General features: G+C 42.0%; 1 protein-coding gene across 1 annotated transcript in view; it reads right to left on the reverse strand.

Annotated features, from left to right (window-relative positions):
* The window catches only part of LOC116981924 (vasoactive intestinal polypeptide receptor-like), a 61,008-nt gene that overhangs the window by 15,808 nt on the left and 21,783 nt on the right, over window positions 1-23,417 (reverse strand). Inside the window, exons 3-6 of the mRNA XM_033035136.1 lie at window positions 22,619-22,729; window positions 15,674-15,777; window positions 14,342-14,439; window positions 1,238-1,367 (exon numbers count right to left, since the gene is read on the reverse strand). Coding sequence (XP_032891027.1) covers window positions 1,238-1,367; window positions 14,342-14,439; window positions 15,674-15,777; window positions 22,619-22,729 — 443 coding nt within the window. The remainder of the gene's footprint in view (window positions 1-1,237; window positions 1,368-14,341; window positions 14,440-15,673; window positions 15,778-22,618; window positions 22,730-23,417) is intronic.

Here is a 23,417-nt window from a genome sequence, read left to right on the forward strand (position 1 = left end):
TTCCATCAGAAGATGAATGGAAGGACATAGATGTTATAGATGACAAAGCATTGATGATGGCTTGAATAAATACCTTGTACTGAAGCAAGTGAATATGGAAGGTGTATTCAATAAACTATTACATTACCCATGGAAAAGGATGGGAGGTGTATGACAACTAAAGGGGCTGTCCCACAGCAGCGACCTAATCCACGAGTTCAGACGAGTTTGCCCTCGATTCATACTCGCAGAATGGTCGACTCGAGGTCCTAGGAGGTCTTTGTAACTCTCCTTCATGCTCGAGAGTAGTCCCTGTGTACCCGAGGCCTCAGCTAGGTTGCGGCGTATTTTTCAACATGCTGAAAAATGCTCGCGAGCAGTAAAAAGGTCACCATGGAAAAAATCGATACTTTTTTTACTCGTAGGTTTAGTCGAAGTAGGTCGTAGTCGGTCGGCAAGTAGTTATTCGTAGGTAATCGAGGGTAGTCGAAGGTAGTCGTAGATAGTAGTCGAAGGAGATCGAAGGAGGTCGTCTTCACTCTCCACTATTCGGTGTCCAATTTTCCCGAAGCTAGTCGAAGCTAGTCTACTACATGGTCGAAGGAGGTCTTCAACCTGACATTTTTTCAAACTCTCCTAAACTCTTCTAAACTCACCACCTAGGTCGTCGCAATGGGACAGCCCCTTAAGGCTCCAGAAACTGAAACAACACTCATTTGCAGGATCATCAAATTGGCATTGGGAATTAAAGGTCAACATATACCAGCAGAAAAAGCAAAAACCTCAGAACCAGAGGAAAGAAGCAGGGCTGCATAGAGACCAACAAAGGGCCTGAGAAGAACAAAGAGGGTTGGCGTAATCGCATGTGTGGAGAGATAAAGGGGGTAGAAAGGACAGTGTGGAATACTAGGACTTGCATCAGATAAGTAATAAATAACTAACATTAGAAGGATGACACTGACCTACAATGGAACACCACTGTCAATGACACATACTGCGTTCTGAGGAGCTAGACTTTGTGCCAATGTTATCTTTATCATCATTGTAAAATGCAGAGCACTACAAAAATAGCTGATAACTTTCGATGGTTAAGGAAAAGCATTTTAACAGAAGCAGCACTGGTAAATTGTGGTCACTGTTGGAATGTCATGAAATAGCCAAGTAGGTGACAGGAAGACAGGAAAAGATTGAAGGAAGGAGAGGTCTCCGTTCATGGTGACGGTGGCTGTGCCAGGGACCACAGTGAGCATCCGCTTACCGTGGAGAGCGTGCACTGGTCGGAGTCGCTGTCAAACAGCACCACATCCTTTATCAACACAGCAATGGCTTTCAGGATGAAGGACACAAACAGGTTCATGTGGATGTAGTTTCTGGTACAGTGTAGTTTCCTGTATCAAAACAACAGAAGATGTCATAGAATTAGAACAAAATACCTCAGGCCGCATAAACCAAGCATCTTTTTGAGAAACTGGGATCACCTTCCCAGTAGTTTTCATAACTCGGCCTACCAACCAACTTACCACAACTCTCAGCCATGTGTATGTATGAATGAATGAATGAATGAATTAATTAATTAATGACTGAATGAATGAATGAATGAATGAATGAATGAATGAATGAATGAATGAATGCTTTATTGCCACATGTGACGTCACAGTGAAATTGCTTGAATTTCATACCTCATATCTAAGGTATACAAGGTAAGCATTTCCTCACTGAGTTTAGAATGAGCAGAGGTTCCTGGTGGTGCCTGTGTCCATGGGGAAGGGGGATGTAGTGATGGGGTGGCGACCACAAGGCAGATTGGCATTTAGACAGTCACATGAACAGGCAAAGAATGGAGGGATATAGACCATACGTAGGTCAGTTTGAATGATTGGCACAGACATCGTGGGCCAAAGGGTCAGTTCCTGTGCTGAACTGTTCTATGGAACAATGTTGGTAACATGGGAGTGGATTACAGGAGGCAAGGGAGATTGCTAAGTGAGGTGAGCGTGGATATGTGGTGAATGTGGAGAGGTCCAGTGGGGAGAAGGTGGAGATGACCTGGATTTGAGAACGATCATTAGGGTTGGCGGGGTGAGGTGTCCAGAGCTGGGGTCAGGTCTCAGACACAGGGTTAATGCTGGGCTGAGAGAGAAGTCTTTATGAGAGTAGACTAAAGAAATAAATTCTTTGGGAGTTGGGGAGAGAGAGAGTTGGCAGGAGGGGTGGGTGAGTGAATGGTGGCTGAGGAAGAAGACTGATCAGCTGTTCGGGGAGTGGTCGGTGAGACAGATGATGAAACAGATTGTCAGGAATTGGCAATGTGATGGTGGGAGGAAAGAAATCGCAAGGGGGCAGTGCTGACAACAGGGGGAGGGAAATCATCTTAGCCAGGAGTGGTGTGTGTTGGAGAGGGTAGCAATAATGCTCTCTGGTAGAAGAGCTGGGAAGGGAAGAGCAGTAGGTGGGAGAGTGCGAGGCACAAATTGCTGAGAGGTGTTGGTTTTGGGGTGGGGGGGTAGAGAGGGTGCTGATTTGTGGGTGGAAGGTTCATTGCGGAGGCAGGAGGATTACGGGGAGAGTTGGAGAAGGGACACCAGCGATTCAGGCGACAGTTTGCAATAGGACCTCAAAGGGGCATGTGGTGCTCTCATTGTCCCTTGGGTCCACAAACAATATTGGACAAGACCTTCATCCAACAAGGCGCAGCCTTAGTGTCCTTCAAATTGTAAACACTCCCCAGCTCTGGGAAACCCAGCTCACAGCTGCTACTGTTAAATAGTTGCCAAAATCTAAGGAACAGCACATGATTACCAAGCATAACAATGGATAACTCTCTCCCCCAAATGGGCTCTTTGTCCCATCCAAACCTGCCACAGTGACACCAGATGCAATGTGTTTTTGTCAGTTTTGGATGTTGGGATTGAAATTTTACTATTTTGTCTCCCAGCCCCATCCCATCCTGACGAGGTTAAGACTGCCCTCTCCAATATTTAAAAATGCCAATACCTTTTGGAAAATTGGAATTAAATTATAGCATGTGGATAGGAAACTTGCAAAATATCACATGTCCCCAGGATCTTGTCTGTGCAGGAGCCAGTGAGAGGGAATACTGGATGGAGGTTCAGACTAAATGGCACAGTGGTAAGGCAGTAGAGGTACTTCCTTACAGCGACAGAGACCCGGGTTCGATCCTAACTATGGGTGTTTGTCTGTACGGAGTTTGTACGTTTGCCCATGACCTGCGTGGGTTTTCTCCAAGACCTTTGGTTTCCTCCCACACTCCAAAGACGTACAGGTTTGCAGGTTAATTGGCTTGGTATGAATGTAAAATTGCCCCTAGTGTGTGTAGGGTAGTGTTAATGTGCAGGGATCACTGGTCGGTGTGGACTCAGTGGGCCGCAGGGGCTGTTTCCGTGATGTAACTAAACTAAACTGGCTGAGAAAAGATCTGAAGATCAACTTAAATCATCTACTCAAAGAAAGGACAGTTCACTGAATTAAATTTTAATCAAGCCACTTTTCATGAAGGCAAATCGTATTTATTTTATTTTTTCCCTTCCCTTCTTAGAAAATGAACAAAGCCAATCTGAGCATCAGCATCTAGACCCTTGAGTAAAGTTTCCCTTTCTGCAATTCCAGTGATATTTCTGTGATCATTTTCTTATGTATGCAGTGTGGCTACACTACAGTAGCAAATTAATGCTTTAGTTTAGATTTGAAACCATTCAAGTGCTGCTTAGGCTAAGACGACCATTTTAATAGAAAACATATTCTCCGCTAGCCCGAGACTTAGCCTTTCTTTAAATATATTAAAATTGCCAGTCAAAAGAAGTGTTGAATTAATCTACTGGAATCAAATCAACCAACCTTAATGTGATGATGAGTAACAGACATTGATAATCCACTTAGTTTCATAAATTATTACAGTAGTGAATAAAACCAATACTCACTCTGACAGATGAATGAATTTCCAGACACCAATTCAGTCACTCTTGAGATGGAGATGAAGGATATATTTGAGATTTAGGTTAAAATATGCACAAAACACTAGAAGCATGCACTAATGCTGAGAAGGGTTTAACAAAGAAAACATGACCATTTAAAAGAGCATAATGAAAAGTATTATAACTGGGAGGAGTTGCTATGGCTCACTTCACCTTGTCTGGATTTATACCGTACCAGTCCCATGTTTTAAAATTACATTTGGAGAAGAGATAAACAGAGAAAAATAGGTGCAGGAGTAGGCCATTCGGCCCTTCGAGTCAGCACCACCATTCAATATGATCATGGCTGATCATCCAAAATCAGTGCCCCGTTCCTGCTTTTCCCCCCATATCCCTTGATTCCTTTAGCCCTAAGAGCTAAATCTAACTCTCTCCTGAAAACAGCGAAGAAGCTACAGAAGCCTCAGTGTTAGGTGTTAGTGCTGTGTAGTTGTTCGGCAGGGATGAATGACTGATGATCTGAAGAGCTCAGAATCACATAGCACAAAGAAAGCCCCGCCGACCAAGATGCCCCTCGAAATTAGTCCCATTTGCCTGCGTTTGGGTCAATCATTTTGTGGGCTGTATGTTGTGTACTATGTCCGGTTGTTGCCTCAGTGGTAGACATGTGTTCACTAGCCTCCTTTGGTCTCTGTAGATTAACATTTGTAGCCAATAGTTCCATGGGTGGCAATCACCTTATAAGTGGTTTGTGTGTGACAGCAGCACAGAGGAAATGTGGAATTACTAAAAACATTGTTCCAACCTCCCTTGAATATACTAAATGACAGCCTGCACAAGGGTTGAGAATTCCGAGGATGTCCGCCAGATGAAGAAGTTTCTTCTGATCTCCATCATTATTTGGATTCTGCTGGAGATTATTGGAGAACGCTGTCAGGGGACACATTGACTCTGCTAGGCCTCAGTCGAATTTGGTGCATTTCTATGAGATCAGATATTCTTGCTCAATTTTCTGAGGAGAACATTGTGTTCCGAGCAGATAAACAGCACAAATTCGCAGTTAACGCTGTCTTGCATTGTTTAGAAGGTCTTGTGGGTATTTTTGGCAAGCAAGATATGGCCACCATATTAACCGTGAGCCACTGTTGCTCCAGAATCTAAATCAGAAAGTTACATGTTTGCTTTGCTCTTCAGGCCACCCTGAATGTATTAAAGGCTGACATTCTGCCTAGGTGCCTAACTGCACTGTTCGACAAACCTTCCAGATGATCTGGTCATTAATATATTTATTGCTCCATTAATCATCTTGCAGCACGTATTTTGGCGGCTGTCTTTCCAATGTTGCACTGATTATACTTCAAATAGTATTTAATTAGATGCAAAATGCTTTATGGCATCCTGATTTCATAATCCGTACAAATCGTTCTCAAAATGGATTTATAAGTAACCTGGCAGCAGAAATTATACAAGTAGTAGGTCAAATTATCAGTTGTTGATGTGCATAAGGATTAGCAATCATCAGCTTTTGTTAGCTGTATCTTGCGGCTTCCATTATTTGGCCTGATTGACTATTCTCCACCAATCTTCCCGACTTTCCTTGTGCTGTAATTGTTGGTACCTTGTGCACATTAAGGTTAGGTTAACGCCTATGAAACTTCACAGACGTGACACCCTCTGCCATTCCTTCAATGTTTATTTTGTTATTTTTGTACAGGGTTATAGGCTGTGGAATAACTTTACAAATGCAGTCAGGGCATTTCAATTCCATAACTCTTTTACTAACCAAAAAATTAGGAGAACACGAGTTCAAATTCTGCCATAGCTACGTGAGAATTGAAGTTCAGTTTAAGTAAAATGTAAAAATATAAGTCAGTACATGAAACGGTCAGATTATGGTTAGAACTCTAATGCCCCTTAGGTAAAGCGGTCAGCCATCGAACGTTTGTCGAACACTTGCGCTCTGTCTGCCAAGGCCGGCTTGCTCTTCTGATTGCTCACCATTTTAACTCCTCTTCCCATTTCCATACTGATCTTTCTGTGCTATGTCTCCTCAATTGCCAAAATGTGGCTACACATAAACTGGAGTAACAGCACCACATATTCCTCTTGGGTAGCTTGCATCCCAATGGTATGAACATTGAATTCTTCAATTTTAGGTAACTAACTTTACAAACACCCTCCCCCTTCCCTCCCCACCCCTTTATCCCCTCTCGTTCCTGTGCCCCACCTGGATGCACACACATTTCTCCCTTTATTTCTCCTATCCTATTTGGCCTTTCACCTCTTCTATCCTTATCTCCTCATCTCACACTTTTTGTCTTTTCATCTCCAGCCTTTGTACAACCATCTCTGCCCGTCATAAACACTCCTCACTGTATCCACCTATCACTTAAGATAGATACAAAATGCTGGAGTAACTCAGCGGGACAGGCAGCATATCTGGAGAAAAGGAATGGGTGATGTTTAAGGTCGAGGCCTTTCTTCAGAAGGGTCCAGACCTAAAACGTCACCCATCCCTTCTCTCTAGAGATGCTTCCTGTCCCATTGAGTTACTCCAGCTTTTCATGTCATGGTTTGGTGTACATCTTTGGTGTAAACCAGCATTTGCAGTTCCTTCCTCCACCTATCACTTTCCAGACTGTCTTGTCCCCACATTTCTTCCAACTATCTCCCCTCCACCCGTACCATAATCAGTCTGAAGAATGGACCTACCACAAACGTAGTCTATCCACGTTTTCCAGAGCTGCTACTTGAGAGCTACTCCAACACTTTGTGTTTTATTTTTGTAAACCATCATCTGCAGTTCCATGTGTCTACAGTCTAGTTTATAGATGTACTCATGTGAGGAACTATTAACGTTATTATTTGAGGGCTATTGGGAGCTGGCACAGAAGAGGAGATAAGACTTGGGGCAGTTCAGCCATGATTATATTGAATGGCAGATCAGGTTTGAGTGGCCAAGTGGCTTAGGCCTGCTCTTATTTCGTTAAGGGCCTGTCCCACTTGGCGATTTTTTCCGGCGAATGCCGGCGTCATATCAGCGTCGCCAAAAGATTTTGAACATTTCAAAATCCAGCGGCGACAAAAAATTGTTGATCACTTGAAAAAACACCGCGCGTCTTATGTCATCACGCCGCATCACATCGCAAATGTTTTGGTGACCTGATACGCCAGTCATTGATGCCGGCAGTCGCCGAAAAAAATCGGCAAGTGGGACAGGCCCTTTAGGTTCTTATTAGTTAACTGTTTATGAGTCATTTGTTCCTTTGAGCTTGTTCTATCATTCAGTTAGTTGTGGTGGGTTTACACGTTAGCTCCTACCTTGTTTCTCTATCTTATAAAACCCCCGCACAACAAAAATAAATCATCCATCAATGCAAGTTTTAAAGTGTTCAGTTTATCGGTGTGAAGGAAAGTACCAGATCTCCACTACCATGGGCACTATGTGTTGGCTCTGCCGCTGTCTCATAAATCTTTAACTAAATTAAAACAAATAAGCAAGGGTCTCAGTGGAGACAATGATCAATGAGAGAAACCAGTGACATTCTCACCAGAACCCTCGGGGCTTGCAACAATGATCAAATTCAAATCTGTGACGTACTTGCACTCATTAAAACTCCATCTACTTCTATTACATCAATAAAGCACTTGCCAACAGAACAAAATTGATGAAGGGTCTCGACCCGAAACGTCGCCCATTGAGTCTGAAGAAGGGTCTCGACCCGAAACGTCGCCTAATCCTTCTCTCCATAGATGCTGCCTCATCCGCTGAGTTTCTACAGCATTTGTCTACCTTTGATTTTTCCAGCATCTGCAGTTCTTTCTTAAAAATGTAACTCTATATGTGTGTGTGATAGTTAAAGCAGGTGTGTGTATAGAATGAGCCACAACATAATCCACTGCATTTGTGAAGTTTACATTAAAGCACATTTTAATGTAAACTTATTGTAATGTAAACTCAATTGTCGAGTATTTCATGCTTCAGAAAATGATTTTTTCATGACTCATAGTATTATTTTAAAACTACTGTAAAGATTGACTCCAATATATTTAGTTTGATTATATCTACTGGGTATTTGGCAGAAGCATGTTGGTGCATTAACAATATGAAGATCTAAAATACAAAGAGCTGAAGAACTCAATGGGTCAGACAGAATCTGTGGAGGGAATGGACAAATGATGATTCAGGTCAGGAGCCTTGAGTCCGAACATCCCGACCTGTAACACCATCTGTCCATTTCCTTTACAGATGCTGTGTGACCCACTGAGTTCCTCTAGCGCTTTGCTTTTTGCTCAAGATTCCAGCATCTGCAGTCACTTGTGCCTCCAATATGAAGATCTATATTGTTATTTCCATCTCATCTGTTGTCCAGAATTCTTTCACAGCAAACCGACACATCGCTGACCAGTGGATTTTCCCTTTCGGCGAGTTGGGGGACTGGGGTCTGAGCATCCTGGGATGAATCCTCCTGACATTGCTGGGCTGCTACATGACATGTTAAGGTGACCAAGGTGTGGCCAAGGGTGCCTTGCTTGTACAGTCAGACAGATACAGCAGGGTAACAGGTCCTTTATCCCACAGAGTTGGCATTAATGATTGACCACACATTCATACTAATCCTAGATTACAGCAGTAGAGCCCAGGAACTGGCCCTTCGGCGCACAATGTCTGTGATGTTTATGATGTTGTTCTACAGTAATCCCATCTGCAAGCACGTTCATATGCTTTCATTCTCTGCCTGTTCGTGCATCTGTCAAATGCTTCTATCGTATTTACATCCATTGGCTGTGCCATCCAAGCACTTTTACCCTCTGTGTGAAATAGTAATTGGGATCGCTTGTATGTCATAATAAAGATGCTCTACTGCCAAGAACATGCACACTTGGGTCAGGGTCTTGTGCAAGTGTTGTGGTTCTGCTTTTAGGTTTAATGATCATCAGTGTTGAGCCATTTTACTTCACCACTTCCCCGTTAACACCAATTGCTGCAGTTAAACTGATCCCTACTATTCTACATCCCAGGGCTATGAGAGACGCCCACTCAGTTGACATTTTTCAACGGTAGCTAAAGACTTATCTTTTTAATCAAGCTTTTACCTGGCTTTACTTCCTTTGTCCTTTTACACTCTCAATGCTATATTTTATATTTTTATATAAATCTGTGTTTTTTAAATACTATTAACCACCCACATTCTTACTGTTTCAAATTGTGTTTTTGTTTAGACCTGTGTCCGTGTGGAAAGCACTTTGGGTTGCATTCAATTGTATGAAAAGTGATATACAAATAAAGTTATTATAATTACATTGAGATTCTTCCAGTGTACGTCATGGTTGGTTTCTTGCTCTGCTGTGGATTTAATTGACTTTTGAATTAATTTACTTTAACGCTTAATTAACGCCTTCATTCAGGTTTTTGAGTAGTGTCATATTTCTTGCTTCATTAGCCCTGTTTTCTAATATCTGTCTTGAAATTATGCTGGCCATTTACTGGTGTGTGTGTGTGTGTGTGTGTGTGTGTGTGCACAAAATTAATGTTTATTCCAATGTTTGATACTGTAATAAAAGTAACAAAAAGTCATTTCATGAGACTCGTGCAAGTGATAAAATTAATTCACAAACTGCTTATTATTTTCAGTGTTATGCTTCTGAATTTTTTTTTTTTTTTTTTACCAGAGTTAACATGTATCTAGCCACTTGCAAACAATTTCATACCCAGAGACTCTGAATGCACATTTCAGGCATGGGGTTACTCCTGCACCAGTTTCTATATTTAGGTGGAATGAATTTCAATGTTTCCCTTGCAACTCTCTCTCTTGTTTGATAGGTTATTTTGACCATTGGTGGGCACTTCCAAGACAACGATGTCCTCCCAATAACATGATGGAATGGGACTCATGTGCTGAGGATAAGCTTCACCTTTACCTCGCTCTGCCCTCTCCACATCTCGCAATACCTCCTACACCCAAACCGGCTACATTGCTCTTGACTCTGATGTCACACCAAACTACCCAACACTCAGAGCTTGACACCACAACCCTACTTTAGCCCAAACTGAACTGTGTGATGTCCTGATCTCTCAACCTCTACCCCTAGACCCCAACCATCAAGTCTCCAGAATCTGTAATCTCCATAACCCAGGCCTCAACCCCATTACTATCCTTCCTTTCCATTGACCTTCTCCCAATTACAGAACTGGACTACTCCTACACTTCCACCCTAATACAGGGCACAGGCTGATAAAGTGATCCTGATCCTGTTGGTTCAACTTCAGAACAATCCACAGGATGACATGTTTCCACTCCCCAAATAATGCACTGAAGATTGCAGTGTGGAGGAATCATGACCAACCGAAACACTGGCACCTCATCATAATGCCCATCAATATGGCCAACATAACCAAGGAAATTCACATCGCACTCATGCCTTCTTCTCCCCTCTTCCATCGGGCAGAAGATACAAACGTCTGAAAACCCATACCACCAGAATCAAGGATAGTTTCTTAAGACATGAGATAAAGATTTATTCCGATCCCCCCGCTCCACCTTGTTGTGGCCCTTGCACTTTTTCTTTTATCTGCACTCTCTCTGTAGCTGTGATGTTGCATTCTGTAATGTTTAATTGTAATCATGTATGGGTGATTTACCAGGATAGCATGCAAAAAATAGTTTTTCACTGTACCTCAATACATGTGACAATAATAAACCAAAGCCAATACCATCCCATCCTCTCAATGGGGGCCTGGAATTTCTAGTCATCATGACTATCTATGCACAGTGATGATGCTCACATGTTTGATACAGGTGAGGGAAGTTAATCCCAAACCTATTGCCTCCTCAGCATCATATCTAGCAGCTTCATAAAGGGCGGCACAGTGGCAGAGTCGCTACCTTACAGCGCCAGAGACCCAGGTTCAATCCTGACTACGGGTGTTGCCTGCACTGAGTGTGGGTTTTCTCCGGATGCCCTGGGTTCCTCCCACATTCCAAAGACGTGCAGGTTTGTTGGTTTTTGTAAACTGCCCCTAGTGGGATGACAGATGGCACAATGGGCTAAGTGTTCGGCTGGCAACCGGAAGGTAGCTGGTTCGAATCCCGCTTGGAGTGCATACTGTCGTTGTGTCCTTGGGCAAGACACTTCACCCACCTTTGCCTGTGTGTGTCCTTGGGCAAGACACTTCACCCACCTTTGCCTGTGTGTGTGGATGTAATTATGTGAAGCACTTTGGGGTCAATGCAAGTTGACTAAAAATGTGCTATATAAATAAAGAAATTTAATTTAATTTAAATTAGTCTGTAGGATGGAACTAGTGTACGGAGATCACTGATCGGCACAGACCTGGTGGGCTGAAGGGCACGTTTGCATGCTGTATCTATAAATTAAATGAAATAATTTGAATGTCTTCACCATCACTACCCTCGTTCACCCCAGAAATTCCTCCACTGGGATGAACGAGGTTTGTTCTCAATTAATCCCGTTCTAATAATTTCCTTACATGCAAGCCTTTATTCCAGCCCTTAATATTTTGGATGAGATAAAGAATTGGGAATCAGAATTCAATGTCAGTATAAGTGACATTGGCATGTACTTTTACGCAATAAAATGTAATAATGATATTTTGAATTGCAGATGATTGAGCAAGGAGGGGCAGCAGCAGGACTTTCGGTTTGAGTTCACAAGACATAAAGAGCGGTATTTCTAATGATTCTCTGTTCTGTCCCTTCTAACCACAATGGTCCACAAAGCACCAACCATAGGTTCTTCGCTCCATGATCCTGCCATCACCAAGACCCAGGCACTCAGCCATTCAAAATTGTTCCCTGTTCCAGTGCTGGCACCTTTGTACCAGCCTTTCAGACACCCAGAAGCACAACCTTCAACTTCAATTACGTCCTTCAGATCTTTTGTAACCTTTCCTTCGGCAATCCTCGACAAACTCCACCCAGTCCTTCTTCCTGTCCGACCCTTTGCTACACATAGGGCAGGAACAGGTCCTTCAACCCACAATGTCTGTGTCGAACGTGATGCCAAATTAAATTAATTTACACATGATCCATATCTCTCGATTTCCTGCATATTCATGTGACTATCTAAAAGCTTCTTGAAGAGCTCTATCATAACGGTTTCCCCACCAGCCCTGATAATGCATTCCAGGCACTAATCTCTCACTGCCCCGCACATTCCTTCAAGTTTCTCTCTCTGACCTCAAAGTTATGCTCTGTAGTATTCAACAATTTCACCCTGGGGGGGGAAAGGTTCTGATTTATCCACCCTATCTATGCCAATAAATCCTGAAATGTGTGGGGGGGGGGGGGGGAATTGAATTGAAACAGGGACACCTTGATCTGCAGTCAAATGCTCGACCACTTAACTCACTTAACTATACACCCCTTGCAATATATTTGCTCTTTGAACTGACCGTCCTATTTTTCTCACGAACTTAAAAACAAAATCCGTGGAAGAATTTTTTTCGACCCGAAAAGTTGCCTATTTCCTTTGCTCCACAGATGCTGCCTCACCCGCTGAGTTTCTCCAGCATTTTTGTCTAGCTTCAGTGAAAGAATTGTAGTGAGGGCGGGGGTAGGGGGGGAGGAGAGAGAAGGGTGGATTAACTGTGATTTTACCTGTTAAAATTAAATTGAAATAGAAAAGTAATAAAAATGTGTTACTTTTCTTGGAACCGGGAATTATGATGATTTGGTTAAGACTGATTACATTTCTGAAGGGATTGGACAGAACAGATAGAAACAGACATGCCTGCAGTGGTTGAAGGATTACAGGATTTAAAGAACATGGAAATCAAACCAAACACTGGAGAATTAAGATAGAGGATATGTCTTTTTGGAGATAACGGAGATTATGATAAATCAGAGCTAATAACTGAAGCACGGAGCAAGCCAGCATCAGAGATTAGGTTGATAGAGTAAAGCGATCTAGTTAGAATGGAAGGCATGTTATGTAGGAGTATGTCAATTTGTTAGGTTAATTGGCCACTGTTCACTGTATCATCACATCTCCTAGTTCTGACTGAACCTCTGAAACACTTCCCATTCATGTTGATCATAGGTTAGTTCTGTCCAATCCTTTCCGAAATGTAATCATTCGTAATAAAATCATCATTCTCAGTTTCGAGAGAGTAGCACTGAATTTTATTACTTTTCTATTTCAATTTACTTTTTAATAGGGTAATTCAATTTTCTTTTGTCATGGTGCATTAGAGCTGATGACAGTCCAGTCTGAATTAATGAATCTAAGCTGAAGACCCGTGTTGTGGAGATCACCTGGACTATCATTACGTGGTGAGGGTGGACAACTATTCTTGTCACCCCTGTCCGGTAAGCAATGGATAAGTCAGGGTGGTTTGTCACGCAGCCTTTCTGGAAGGCGGCCCAGTAGTGCAGCAGGTAGAACTACTGCCAACCAACAACCTGGCTCAGATCCTGCTACTTGCGTGGAGTTTGCACGTTATCCTGTGACAGCGTGGCTTTCATCCGGGAATCATAAGATCATAAACCATAGGAGCAAAATTAGGCCATTCGGCCCATCAAGTCTGCTCCATCATTCGATCATGGCTGATCTATTTCCCTCAACCCCATTCTCCTGCCTTCTCCCTGTTAAACTTTGACACCGTTACGAATCAAGAACCTATCAATCTCTGCATTAGATCTTGTTTCCTCCCAAATCACCATAAACACTTGGGTTGGCAGGTCAATTGGTTGCTGTAAATTGCCCCTTGTGTAGATGAGTGACAGAATCATTGAGGTGTTGATGAGAAAGTGGAGAGAATAAAATAGGATTAGTATAAATGGGTGCTTGATGTTAATGTGGACTTGGTGGGCTGCAGGATTTGTATCTGTGTGTTCAAGAAGGAACTGCAGATGCTAGAAAATCGAAGGTAGACAAAAATGCCGGAGATTCAACTCCGCTGAGTTTCTCCAGCATTTTTTGTCTACCTTTGTATCTGTGTGTGTTAACTCTGACTCTACTCTCTCTGAGTCAACACACTGCGCACTGCCGCCTGGGGGTGGATTTTGTTAACTGTGAACGGCAGTCAGTTGTCTAACATAAAGCTGCGTTGTCTCGTTCTACATCCAACCACCTTTGTTATGGATCAGTGGTAGCTTTCTTGCTTCTGAGAGTTGGAGTTTTGTGTTCACACCTCATTCCAAAGAGATACAGCGTAAAATCTCACAAAGTAATGGGAGTTAGCGAAACAGTCTGATTAGTCTAAGTGGGGTATCAAAGAGTAAATTAAATGTGTTTGGGTGGGAAACAGGAAGAAAATGAGAGTGTTGATTGAACATGGTGAGGCTTCATGGGAATGGACTGGGTGGGGTGATAGTTTATTCCCTGACATGAACCATAAAATGAAGACAAACTATTTCTATGATACTGCAAATACAATGCCTTGTAATATTAGTAGAAGTACTTACCTGAAGAGACACAGAATTACTAAGGCAGCACTCAGGGACAGCAGAGATAGGCTGTGTCCAACAGTGTAACTGATCTTCACAGCTTGTAGAAATATTCCCTGAATGATAAAATAACAGCAATGACTTTAAGGCCGTAACTGCATTCAGATTCTTTAAAGTCAAATCGACACAAAGTGCTGGAGTGACTCAGCATCCCTAAAGAACATGGATAGGCTACATTTTGGGTAGAGACCCTTTTTCTGAAGAAGGCTCCGAATCCAAATCGTCATCTATCCATGTTCTCCACAAATGCAACCTGACCTTCTGAGTTACTCCAGCACTTTGTGTCGATTTGTGCGTTGACAAGCATCTGTAGTTCTTTGTTTGTACTAGGTTATGGTCATGTACACCAAGGCACAATGAAGTGCCTTGTTTGTATGAAGCTCGTGGAGAAAACAGTAAATAGTAGTGATAGATACAACAATAAGTACAGGAATTAATGTAAAACTGTGAAGGTTGTTGTTCAAATCAGAATACTGAAGTACAATAACAGAATAACCCTGTGAGGCCAGTACGGAATGTGGCAGCACCTCTGGTAAGGTATGAAAGAAGTATTTGGTTCATGAGTCTGACAGGGTTCCTTAGATAATTTTCCCAAGATTGCACAAAAAAACCCCTCCAATAATCATTTAATCAATTTCCATCAATAAGTTTACAACTGATCCAGATATCCTGTGGTGTAGTGTTTTTAGAACCATTGATTTGAGCCCATGGTGACTTTTACAACGTATTAAATTACTCAAATACTCTATCCTGAGCATTTCTAAAGGAACGCTTTAGAATTTGTGTTTGAGTTACTCAACGCTAACAGCTTCCACTGCATCCTGTCCACTGATTAGTTCAGGGTTGAAATGCCTCTTCCCCAATCTCATCAACGCCTCAAATGCCTTGCACCCCTTTCTTTCCACTGGGTCCCTATAGGGTACAGAGAAGACTAAAAACACTCAGAAACTAATTTGTAAAAAATACCCTGGGCAGTAGCTTTCTTGATGGTAACATAAATCCCAGCCTAGAACTGTCCCCAAATGTAATTCCTTTCACATGGATCACGATTTAAATGGTGATTACGTTTACAAAGGAAAAGAAGATCCTGGTCACAAAACAAAAAAAAAATGGTGACAGTGAACAAATCCTTCCACGGATGCTGCCTGACCCGCTGAGTTACTCCAACACTTTGTGATTTAAGTAGTTTTCCATTGATTGCAAAGCATCTTGAGATATTATGGTGAAAGGTGGCATGTCAGAACACGATAGGGAAGAAGTGAGTACGATTCTGGAAGGGAAAGCACCGACCTTGATGTCGTCTTCCATGTTGCTTATGTTGATGTCACATGCAATAGAGTAAGAATGCAACAGCTCAGTCCAACCTTCATCAGTGCACTGTCTGCTCACGTTCCCTGGGGCAAGAGAAATACCATTAGAACGGTAATTCACAACGACCGACTGGTGAAGCCAAAGACCTAGAATTCACAGCAACCAGGGTGAATAGTTTTATTAGTGAGGGCTATCCTCGATGACGTCCAAAAGCATAATGTTTTCCTATTTAACGTTAGTATTGTAGGAGAAGAGGAGAGAAACACTGCTTGGGAGTGATCCTCAAGAGGATATCAATGACATTTTCAAGGCAAAATCCATTGAGAATCTTTGATGGGGTTACTTGCCACCTTGGCCGAACTGTAGAAACAAATAAGTGAATGCATTGCAGCCAGGAAGTGACTACTGAAACATTCATAATGGATACACAATCAAGATACAATGCCCAGACTAATGATGGTGGATTCCTTCAGCACATATCAATTATAGGCTAAGGAACTGCTCACACCTACAGCAAGATAAGAAGAGATGATATAAAGTAACATTTTCAATATTGAAATCTGAAACAAAACAGAAAATCCAGGAACCATATTCCTTATCATCATTGTTTAAAAAAAGATAATTTCTGGGATCTTGCTTTGCTATGTTCCCCCATGTTACAACTGTGACATAGTTGAGTAGTATTCATTCCTTCCGCAGATGATGCCTGACCCGCCGAGTTCCTCCACTTTGTGATTTAGGTATCTAAGTTTTTATTGGGTGCAAAGCATCTTGAGACATTATGGTGACGGACGACATATCAGAGCAAATCGCTCCTTCTCCACTGTGAATTCCAACAAACCAGAAGCATAGGCCGATCATTCTACTTTCCCGTTTAATTCTTTTGTTTCTGCTACCTCTTTGTGTTCTAGAAAATCTTTATGTCGAAATAAATACATGGAGTCGGGCAGCAAGACAATCCCAAACTGAACCTTGGAACGCCAGGTCTGAAGGTAGGTCAGACAGACCCATTTCCCCTCTCAATGGTTGCCTTGTCAACTCGATTCCATAGGGCTGTGGCCCATTTCATAAATGGCAAATATTAACCAAGACTCCACTTCTAATGCAGATAAATTGGAAAAATTATCTGGAAATGGAAACGTTTGGATGAGACCGACACTTTAAAGGTAAAGTATAATGAGCAGATCTTGGTATAAGAGTCCACAGTTCTTGGGTCTGATGATGGTGAGCCAATGTACACAGAACAATCTATTCCCTAGAATGTACCATTTTAATAAGCAGAAATATTCCACAATGAGAATTGATTTTCCTGGTCATTTTGACAAGTTGTTTGCAGTAAGCCCCTTTGTAAGGACAGTTAAGTCCACATAACCTTTTCTAATCTTTAAACTATAATATTAGGCCAACAATAATAAGCTTTTATCTTTTGTTCAGAATTTCTATGCTACTAACCACTGAGGAGTTGTTGTTATTTCGAATGCAATGATTAGTTTTTCCTGAAATTGGGTTCTGCTTGCCAAGAATGTTTATTGGGAAGTTAGATCAACTGATTTATGAGTTGTGGGACTTTCTGTGCAAGAATGGGGATTAAGGGAACATTCTTTGAATGTGAGGTAGTGTTCACAATTTAATCCTATTTATAATGACTGAGATAAAGGCGCAGAGAGTAATGTATCAATGTTTGTCACTAGTTTAGGGAGGTTTGTTACATAGACTGGATTCAAAAGGACATGGACAGACTAAATGAATGAAGAAAAATAACATAGCACAGAGGTTAATTTGTGAAGTTTGAAGACTTATTTTAGAATTTAACCAAGAAATTCTGGAATTTTCCACAGTTCAGAAACTGTAGAAAAGAAAATTACAAACTGCCCGTTGCAAAGAGGTTGAATATCCATTTGCACAAAGCTGCAGGAAGATTGAAAAGGCTGATGGGATTCAACAAGAGGCCTCAGTCATGGGATGGATGGCTCACCACAATTTTGTACATTTCCTCAAGGTGCAGTCTTATCCTTATCCATCGCTTAAAATTTATGTTGCCAGACTAGTTTCCCAGAACCTCCGATTTATGATGAGTTAAAATGGATAGAAGGTGCATTCACAATGGTATTGAGAAGAGGGGATGGCGCAAAGGAGCAAAGAACAGGAGTGCATCACCTCACAAACTACTGCCCCCATGACTTCTTTTATCGTACTTTACTGGACTTTATCTTGCACTAAACGTTATTCCCTTTATCCTGAATCTGTACACTGTGGATGGCTTGATTGTAATCATGTACAGTCTTTCAGCTGACTGGATAGCACGCAACATAAAAGCATTTCACTGTACCTTGGTACACGGACAATAAACTAAGCTAAGCTAATCTGCATCTGTACATAGTGGATGGTTTGATTGCAATCATGTATGGTCTTTTTGCTGACTGGATAGCATGCAACAAAAAAAGCTCTGTACCTCAGTACATCTGATGATAAACTCCATGCCCAGCTCCTTCTGCTCCATCTGTGGTGGAGCCTCTGGTTCCCAAATTGCCCTCATCAGAAGCCACAAAATTGGAGTGGGTGCAAGTTATTCTCGATCCCCAGGCAGAAGCAACAGCAGGTTGTGGCAGAAACCATAAAATGGCACAAACCTTCTCTCTATCATTCATTTTGTAATCTGAACCAGCAGGCCCCAAAAATAAAAACAGGAATGAACCGATAAACATAAACCTAATGGTCACAGATTGACTAGCAGGTGATGGCTTAAATACCAAATTTGGGGCCATTTGTGACCAGTTTGGACATTACAGATCTATATCAGTACAAGAAAGTGCAAGAGTTCCTTATGGAGGTTAAGACCTTAAAAGCCCAGTCCCACCGTGTGAGTTTACCCAAGGGCTCTCCCGAGTTAAAAAAAATCAAACTCGTGGTAAGTACGTAAATGTACATAGCAGGTACGTCGGAGCACGTGGATGTCTCGTAGTGGCTCGTAATGCTAACGGCAGGTTCTCGGGAAATTCGGAAACTCGTGAAGTTTTTTCAACAGCGTGAAAAATTTCCAAGAGTAAAAAAATACTTGCGATGAAGTACCACAAGTTTTTTTTGTTTTTTTTTAAACTCGGGAGAGCTCTTGGGTAAACTCGCATCGTGGGACAGGGCCTTAAGATCCCGTTAGTGTTTGGGTATCCATTTTACTGTTAAGTTTCTGAAGGTAATTTCTCCAGCAATGTGCCAAAGAAACTCACAGACAGAAATGAGTAATGTAAATTGCTTGCTTGTGAAATGAATGTTGAATTTTTCTCTGCTCTGGTTGGTGTGTTTGCTATCTGTGATGAATTGATACTTTTAAAAGTATTGGCTTTTGCGTTAAAGAGTGATTGAAATATTATCAATTCCTACCCTGTGAACAGAGCTTACAGGAAATCATTCATGTGACAACAAGAGGCTTGAATGAAATTACTTGAGCACAGACCCAGGGAAGGGGTAGTTTCAGCAATATTCAAGTTCTCTGGGTGCATCTGTATGAACCTATCAATAATATTGAGTTCCTTTACCCTACTGCTCACACTTTCTAATCAACAGTGAAAAGGGTACATTTCTGGCAGAACCTTTAAGGCGTATTTAATGCTAGTGTCAGATCATTCCCCAAGTGGAGAACACAGATCTCCATTTCAAATCAAATTCTACTTAAATTCTGCAGGGATTAGTGTTGGGACCTATGTTGTTGATATATATATATATATATATGACCTGAACGAAAATGTAGATGGGCTAAATAGTACGTTTGCAGATGACACAAGAATAGATGAGGTTGTGAATAGTGAAGAAGGTTGCCGAAGTATACAGCAGGATGTGGAGCAGTTGGAGTTCCAGGTAAATAAATGCCAGATGCAGTTGAATCTGAACAAGTGTGAAGTGTTGCATTTTGACAGGTTAAAATCGAAGTGGAAACTATGTGGTAGATGGAAGGATCTTTCGTTACTTTGATGATCTTGGGCTGCAAGTTCATAGCTTCCTGAAAGTGGCAACACAAGTAGATAGAATAGTGAGGAAGTCATAGGACATGGGGCATTGAGTATAAAAGTCAGGAAGTTATGTTGCAGCTTCATAATTCATTAGGCTACATTTTGAGTATTGTGTGCGGTTCTGGTCACCCCTCTGTGAAGAAAGTAGAGAGTTTAAGGGAAATGTTTTTTTACACAGAAAGTGGTGGGTGCCTGGAATGCACTGCCACAGGAAGTGATGGAAATGTCATCGCCGATCAACTGGACTCTGATAACTTGCATTCATTTCCCAGACACGCTTTATTTACTTGTGCACAATGAGAGCAGCACAGACCCAGTTACTGACATGCACTGAAATTCCAATCAGAACAGTCAACTATTTATACAGATTATGACCCTTGAAATTGTGAGCACTTTCTAATTTCTTATCATCAATAACAATATGTTCTCAAAACATGAATATACAAATACAATAACACTAATACAAGTCAGCCTACATGCTATTTAATCCTTTATTTAATTTTCAATATCATGAACCTTGTCGTGTGCGTTAAGAAATACCCATCCCAAAACATCGGGATACGTCAATGAATGCCAATCAGGAAGATTGATGTGCGTCAATGAGTGCGTAAAGGCTGTTGTGCTGTACAGCTATCCTAACCTTTGTCACACTGCGGTTTACACATTGTGCTGTAGTTATCTTAACCTTTGTCACACTGCAGCTTCCACAGTAACATTTGTTATTTATACAGACATGAATATGCAGGCAATGGAGGCATATGGAGCATCTGCAGGCTGATGGGGTTAATTTAATTTTGTATCATGGTCGGCAGATATTGTGGGCCTGTTCCAGTGCTGTACTGCTCTATGTTCTAAACTGACCTGTACACCCTCTGCAGAAGAGACGAGGACTTTAAGACTTTTGCCTTCAATCACAGTGAGGAAGTGCCTGGTAGACTCACTCTGGTGGATGTTAAACTGTGTTAAGTGTGTGTTTTGTTGTTTTATTTCAATTTATTTCAGACTGAAATATCGGAATGACAATAAAGTATACTTTACTTTACACTGTACTGAAGTGGCATCCAGATTTTGTACAGGGTTTCATTTGGTAAACTGGCTCACGTGGGAAGCTGGTGACTTTCAGCTATTGTTGTTGAGGAGGAAGATGGTGCCTGTGGGCAAAGATCCTGGAGCACTCAGTAAATAAAGCTCGTTGTTGGGAATTTGTATAACGTCCTGTTCATTGCAAATTCCCCACGTGTTTGAGGTTTAGTTACGTGCGGTGTTTTGTTTATTTAATGTTTTACTCTGCGCGAATCACAGCAGCACCACTTTTTGAAAGGAAGAGTTAATACAAACTTTGTCAAGGGACAAAACAAAATGCCAACCAGAAATAATAGCCATAGCGAGCTGTCAGAATCAACTCATTTACGAATACCCATGACAAGATTATGCCTTTGCATAACGATGTTCCACTGAAAGCACTGTAAGCCCAGGCGCTCGAGTGTACTGAGAATGCAATGACGACCCTTTTGTGGCTCCTTTTGAGAAATACTTCCACTTGTCACTAATAAATAGATTGGCCCGTAGGCAAGCCGAAAGTGTTGAGAGCCAAACATTCCATTTTGTTTCATTTCCTTCTAATTTTTATACCAGATTGTCATAAAACTGGAGGGCTCCCAAGTCTCTTCAGAAATGTGAGCGTTGCTTTGTCAGTCACTGAGCAGCTTATGAGCATCTTGAGGCAGGAGATTGCAGTGCTGTCCTCACAGCTTTGTTTTAGCCTGAGTAGCATTGGTGAGCAGTGTCAGCATGGCTGGTAGTGATCCCTCTCACCACTGTCTCAGATGGGCTCAAATCCTTACCCCAAATATCTGAGCCAGGCCTAGAGAGGGACATGGGATCGCGGGATGACCGAAATGGAGGTGACGGATGCCACTGACCTTTGTCACCAGCTACAGCTGGGCCTGTTAAATGGTGCCCAAATGGCAAATCTTGCATGTTGACTCAATGGGCTGTTTTGTGCACATAGAGGACAGAACTAGTATTAAGCCAAATAAGGAGATAGCATTCAAAGCTTTGTCAAAGCGATAGGTTTAAGGAATAATATTAATGGAAGAGGGGAAATACTTAGGGAAGGCTTGTCAGTCTCCAGACAAATGATAGGGTTGGCTTGAAACCAAAAATGAAGGACTTCAGTGAGATTATCTGGTTGTGGTGCTGAGGGACACGAGAGAAAGGGAGTGATGAAGGGAAATTTTAAACCCTTGGCTTTGTCTATGTGCCTGTGATGCTGCTGCAAGCAATATTTCCATTGCATCTGTACCTTGCCCTACTTGTGCATGCGACAATAAACTTGACTTGATTTGACTATGTTAATTCCCAAAGTCTACTCCATCAGCCAGGGGAAATTGGTTGCGTCTTGGGTGGAGCGTCCAGCCCATTGCACCTTGCCTCATTCTTAACGCTTCTTGAGTGGAATTATTTTTTATACATGAACCTGATCTACAAAAAAAAACCCAGCAAAGCAGGGATTTTCCTTTAGAGGGCCCCAATCCATTCACCCAAATGTTTAGTCCCAACATTTACGACCCAATCTGGAGTAACATGCTCATTCCAAATTCAGCTAATTATCTGCATACCTTAATCAACAGTGTCTGCAATTCACATAATGGAGAACTACTGCCCTTAACTACTATCTACCTCATTGGAGACTCTCGGACCATCTTTGATCGGATTTTACTGGCTTTATCTTGCACTAAACGTTATTCACGCTATTCCCTTCATCATGTATCTGTACGCTGTGGATGGCTCATTTGTAACCATGTATTTCCGCTGGAGAGCACATATCAAACGCTTTTCACTGAACCTCAGTACATGTGCCAATAATCTAAACTCAACTACAAAGGGTGATCACGTGCTCTCCCATCGGGTGGCTCACCTGGTCGGTCTGCGTACTGCAGCAGTACCTTGGGACAAGGAAGAATCACGGTTGCTCCTGTCGCTGCCGCCGGCCAACAGGAGAGGTTGTCCCACATGGAGTGACACCCTACTGAAGGGGAGAGAAGGAATGAGAGTCAGCACACCAAGCAAGAGTTGGGGCAAAAGTTCAGAAACAATGGAAGGCAAAGGTGGGCTCAGGTAAAACATGGGAATGAGAGCTGGAAATTTATAACAACCTGAAATAAAGGGAGAGGAAAGCAAAAGAAACGGGTGTGGAAGTAGTCTGATGGAGTTTTCCAGCCTGCTCCATCATTCACTGCCATAGCTGATCCAATTGGCATTTCCACCACTTTTCTGTGTGCTTCCCCCACCTCTTCACTACTGTGTGCTTTAAATGTCTGTCTCAGTAGTGAATGCATTTGGTGACTTCACCTCCACAGCACTCTGGGGGAAAAGTTTACAACCCCCTCAGATAAGAAATGCACCCTCATCTCCATTTTCAGTGGGTACTTCATCACTCCAAAACTATGCTCTCTGATTCTGGATACTGCCGCTGGGGAAAATATCTTCTTAGCACCCACCATAATTTCTCACGGAATCTTATATTTCAATAGGATTACCTCACATTCGTTTAAGCACTGACATGTTCAGGTTGAAGCTGCTTGACCTTCCTTCATAGACAGACCCTTCAACTCCAGAATCTACCCTGTGAACTTTATCTCTTCTGCCTCTAATAGAAATAGATCACTGTTTAAATATGCAGCCAAAATTGTATGCAATACCACTGATGTGGTCTT

The sequence above is a fragment of the Amblyraja radiata genome, chromosome 16 (genome assembly GCF_010909765.2).
Source record: "Amblyraja radiata isolate CabotCenter1 chromosome 16, sAmbRad1.1.pri, whole genome shotgun sequence".
Lineage (NCBI taxonomy): Eukaryota > Metazoa > Chordata > Chondrichthyes > Rajiformes > Rajidae > Amblyraja > Amblyraja radiata.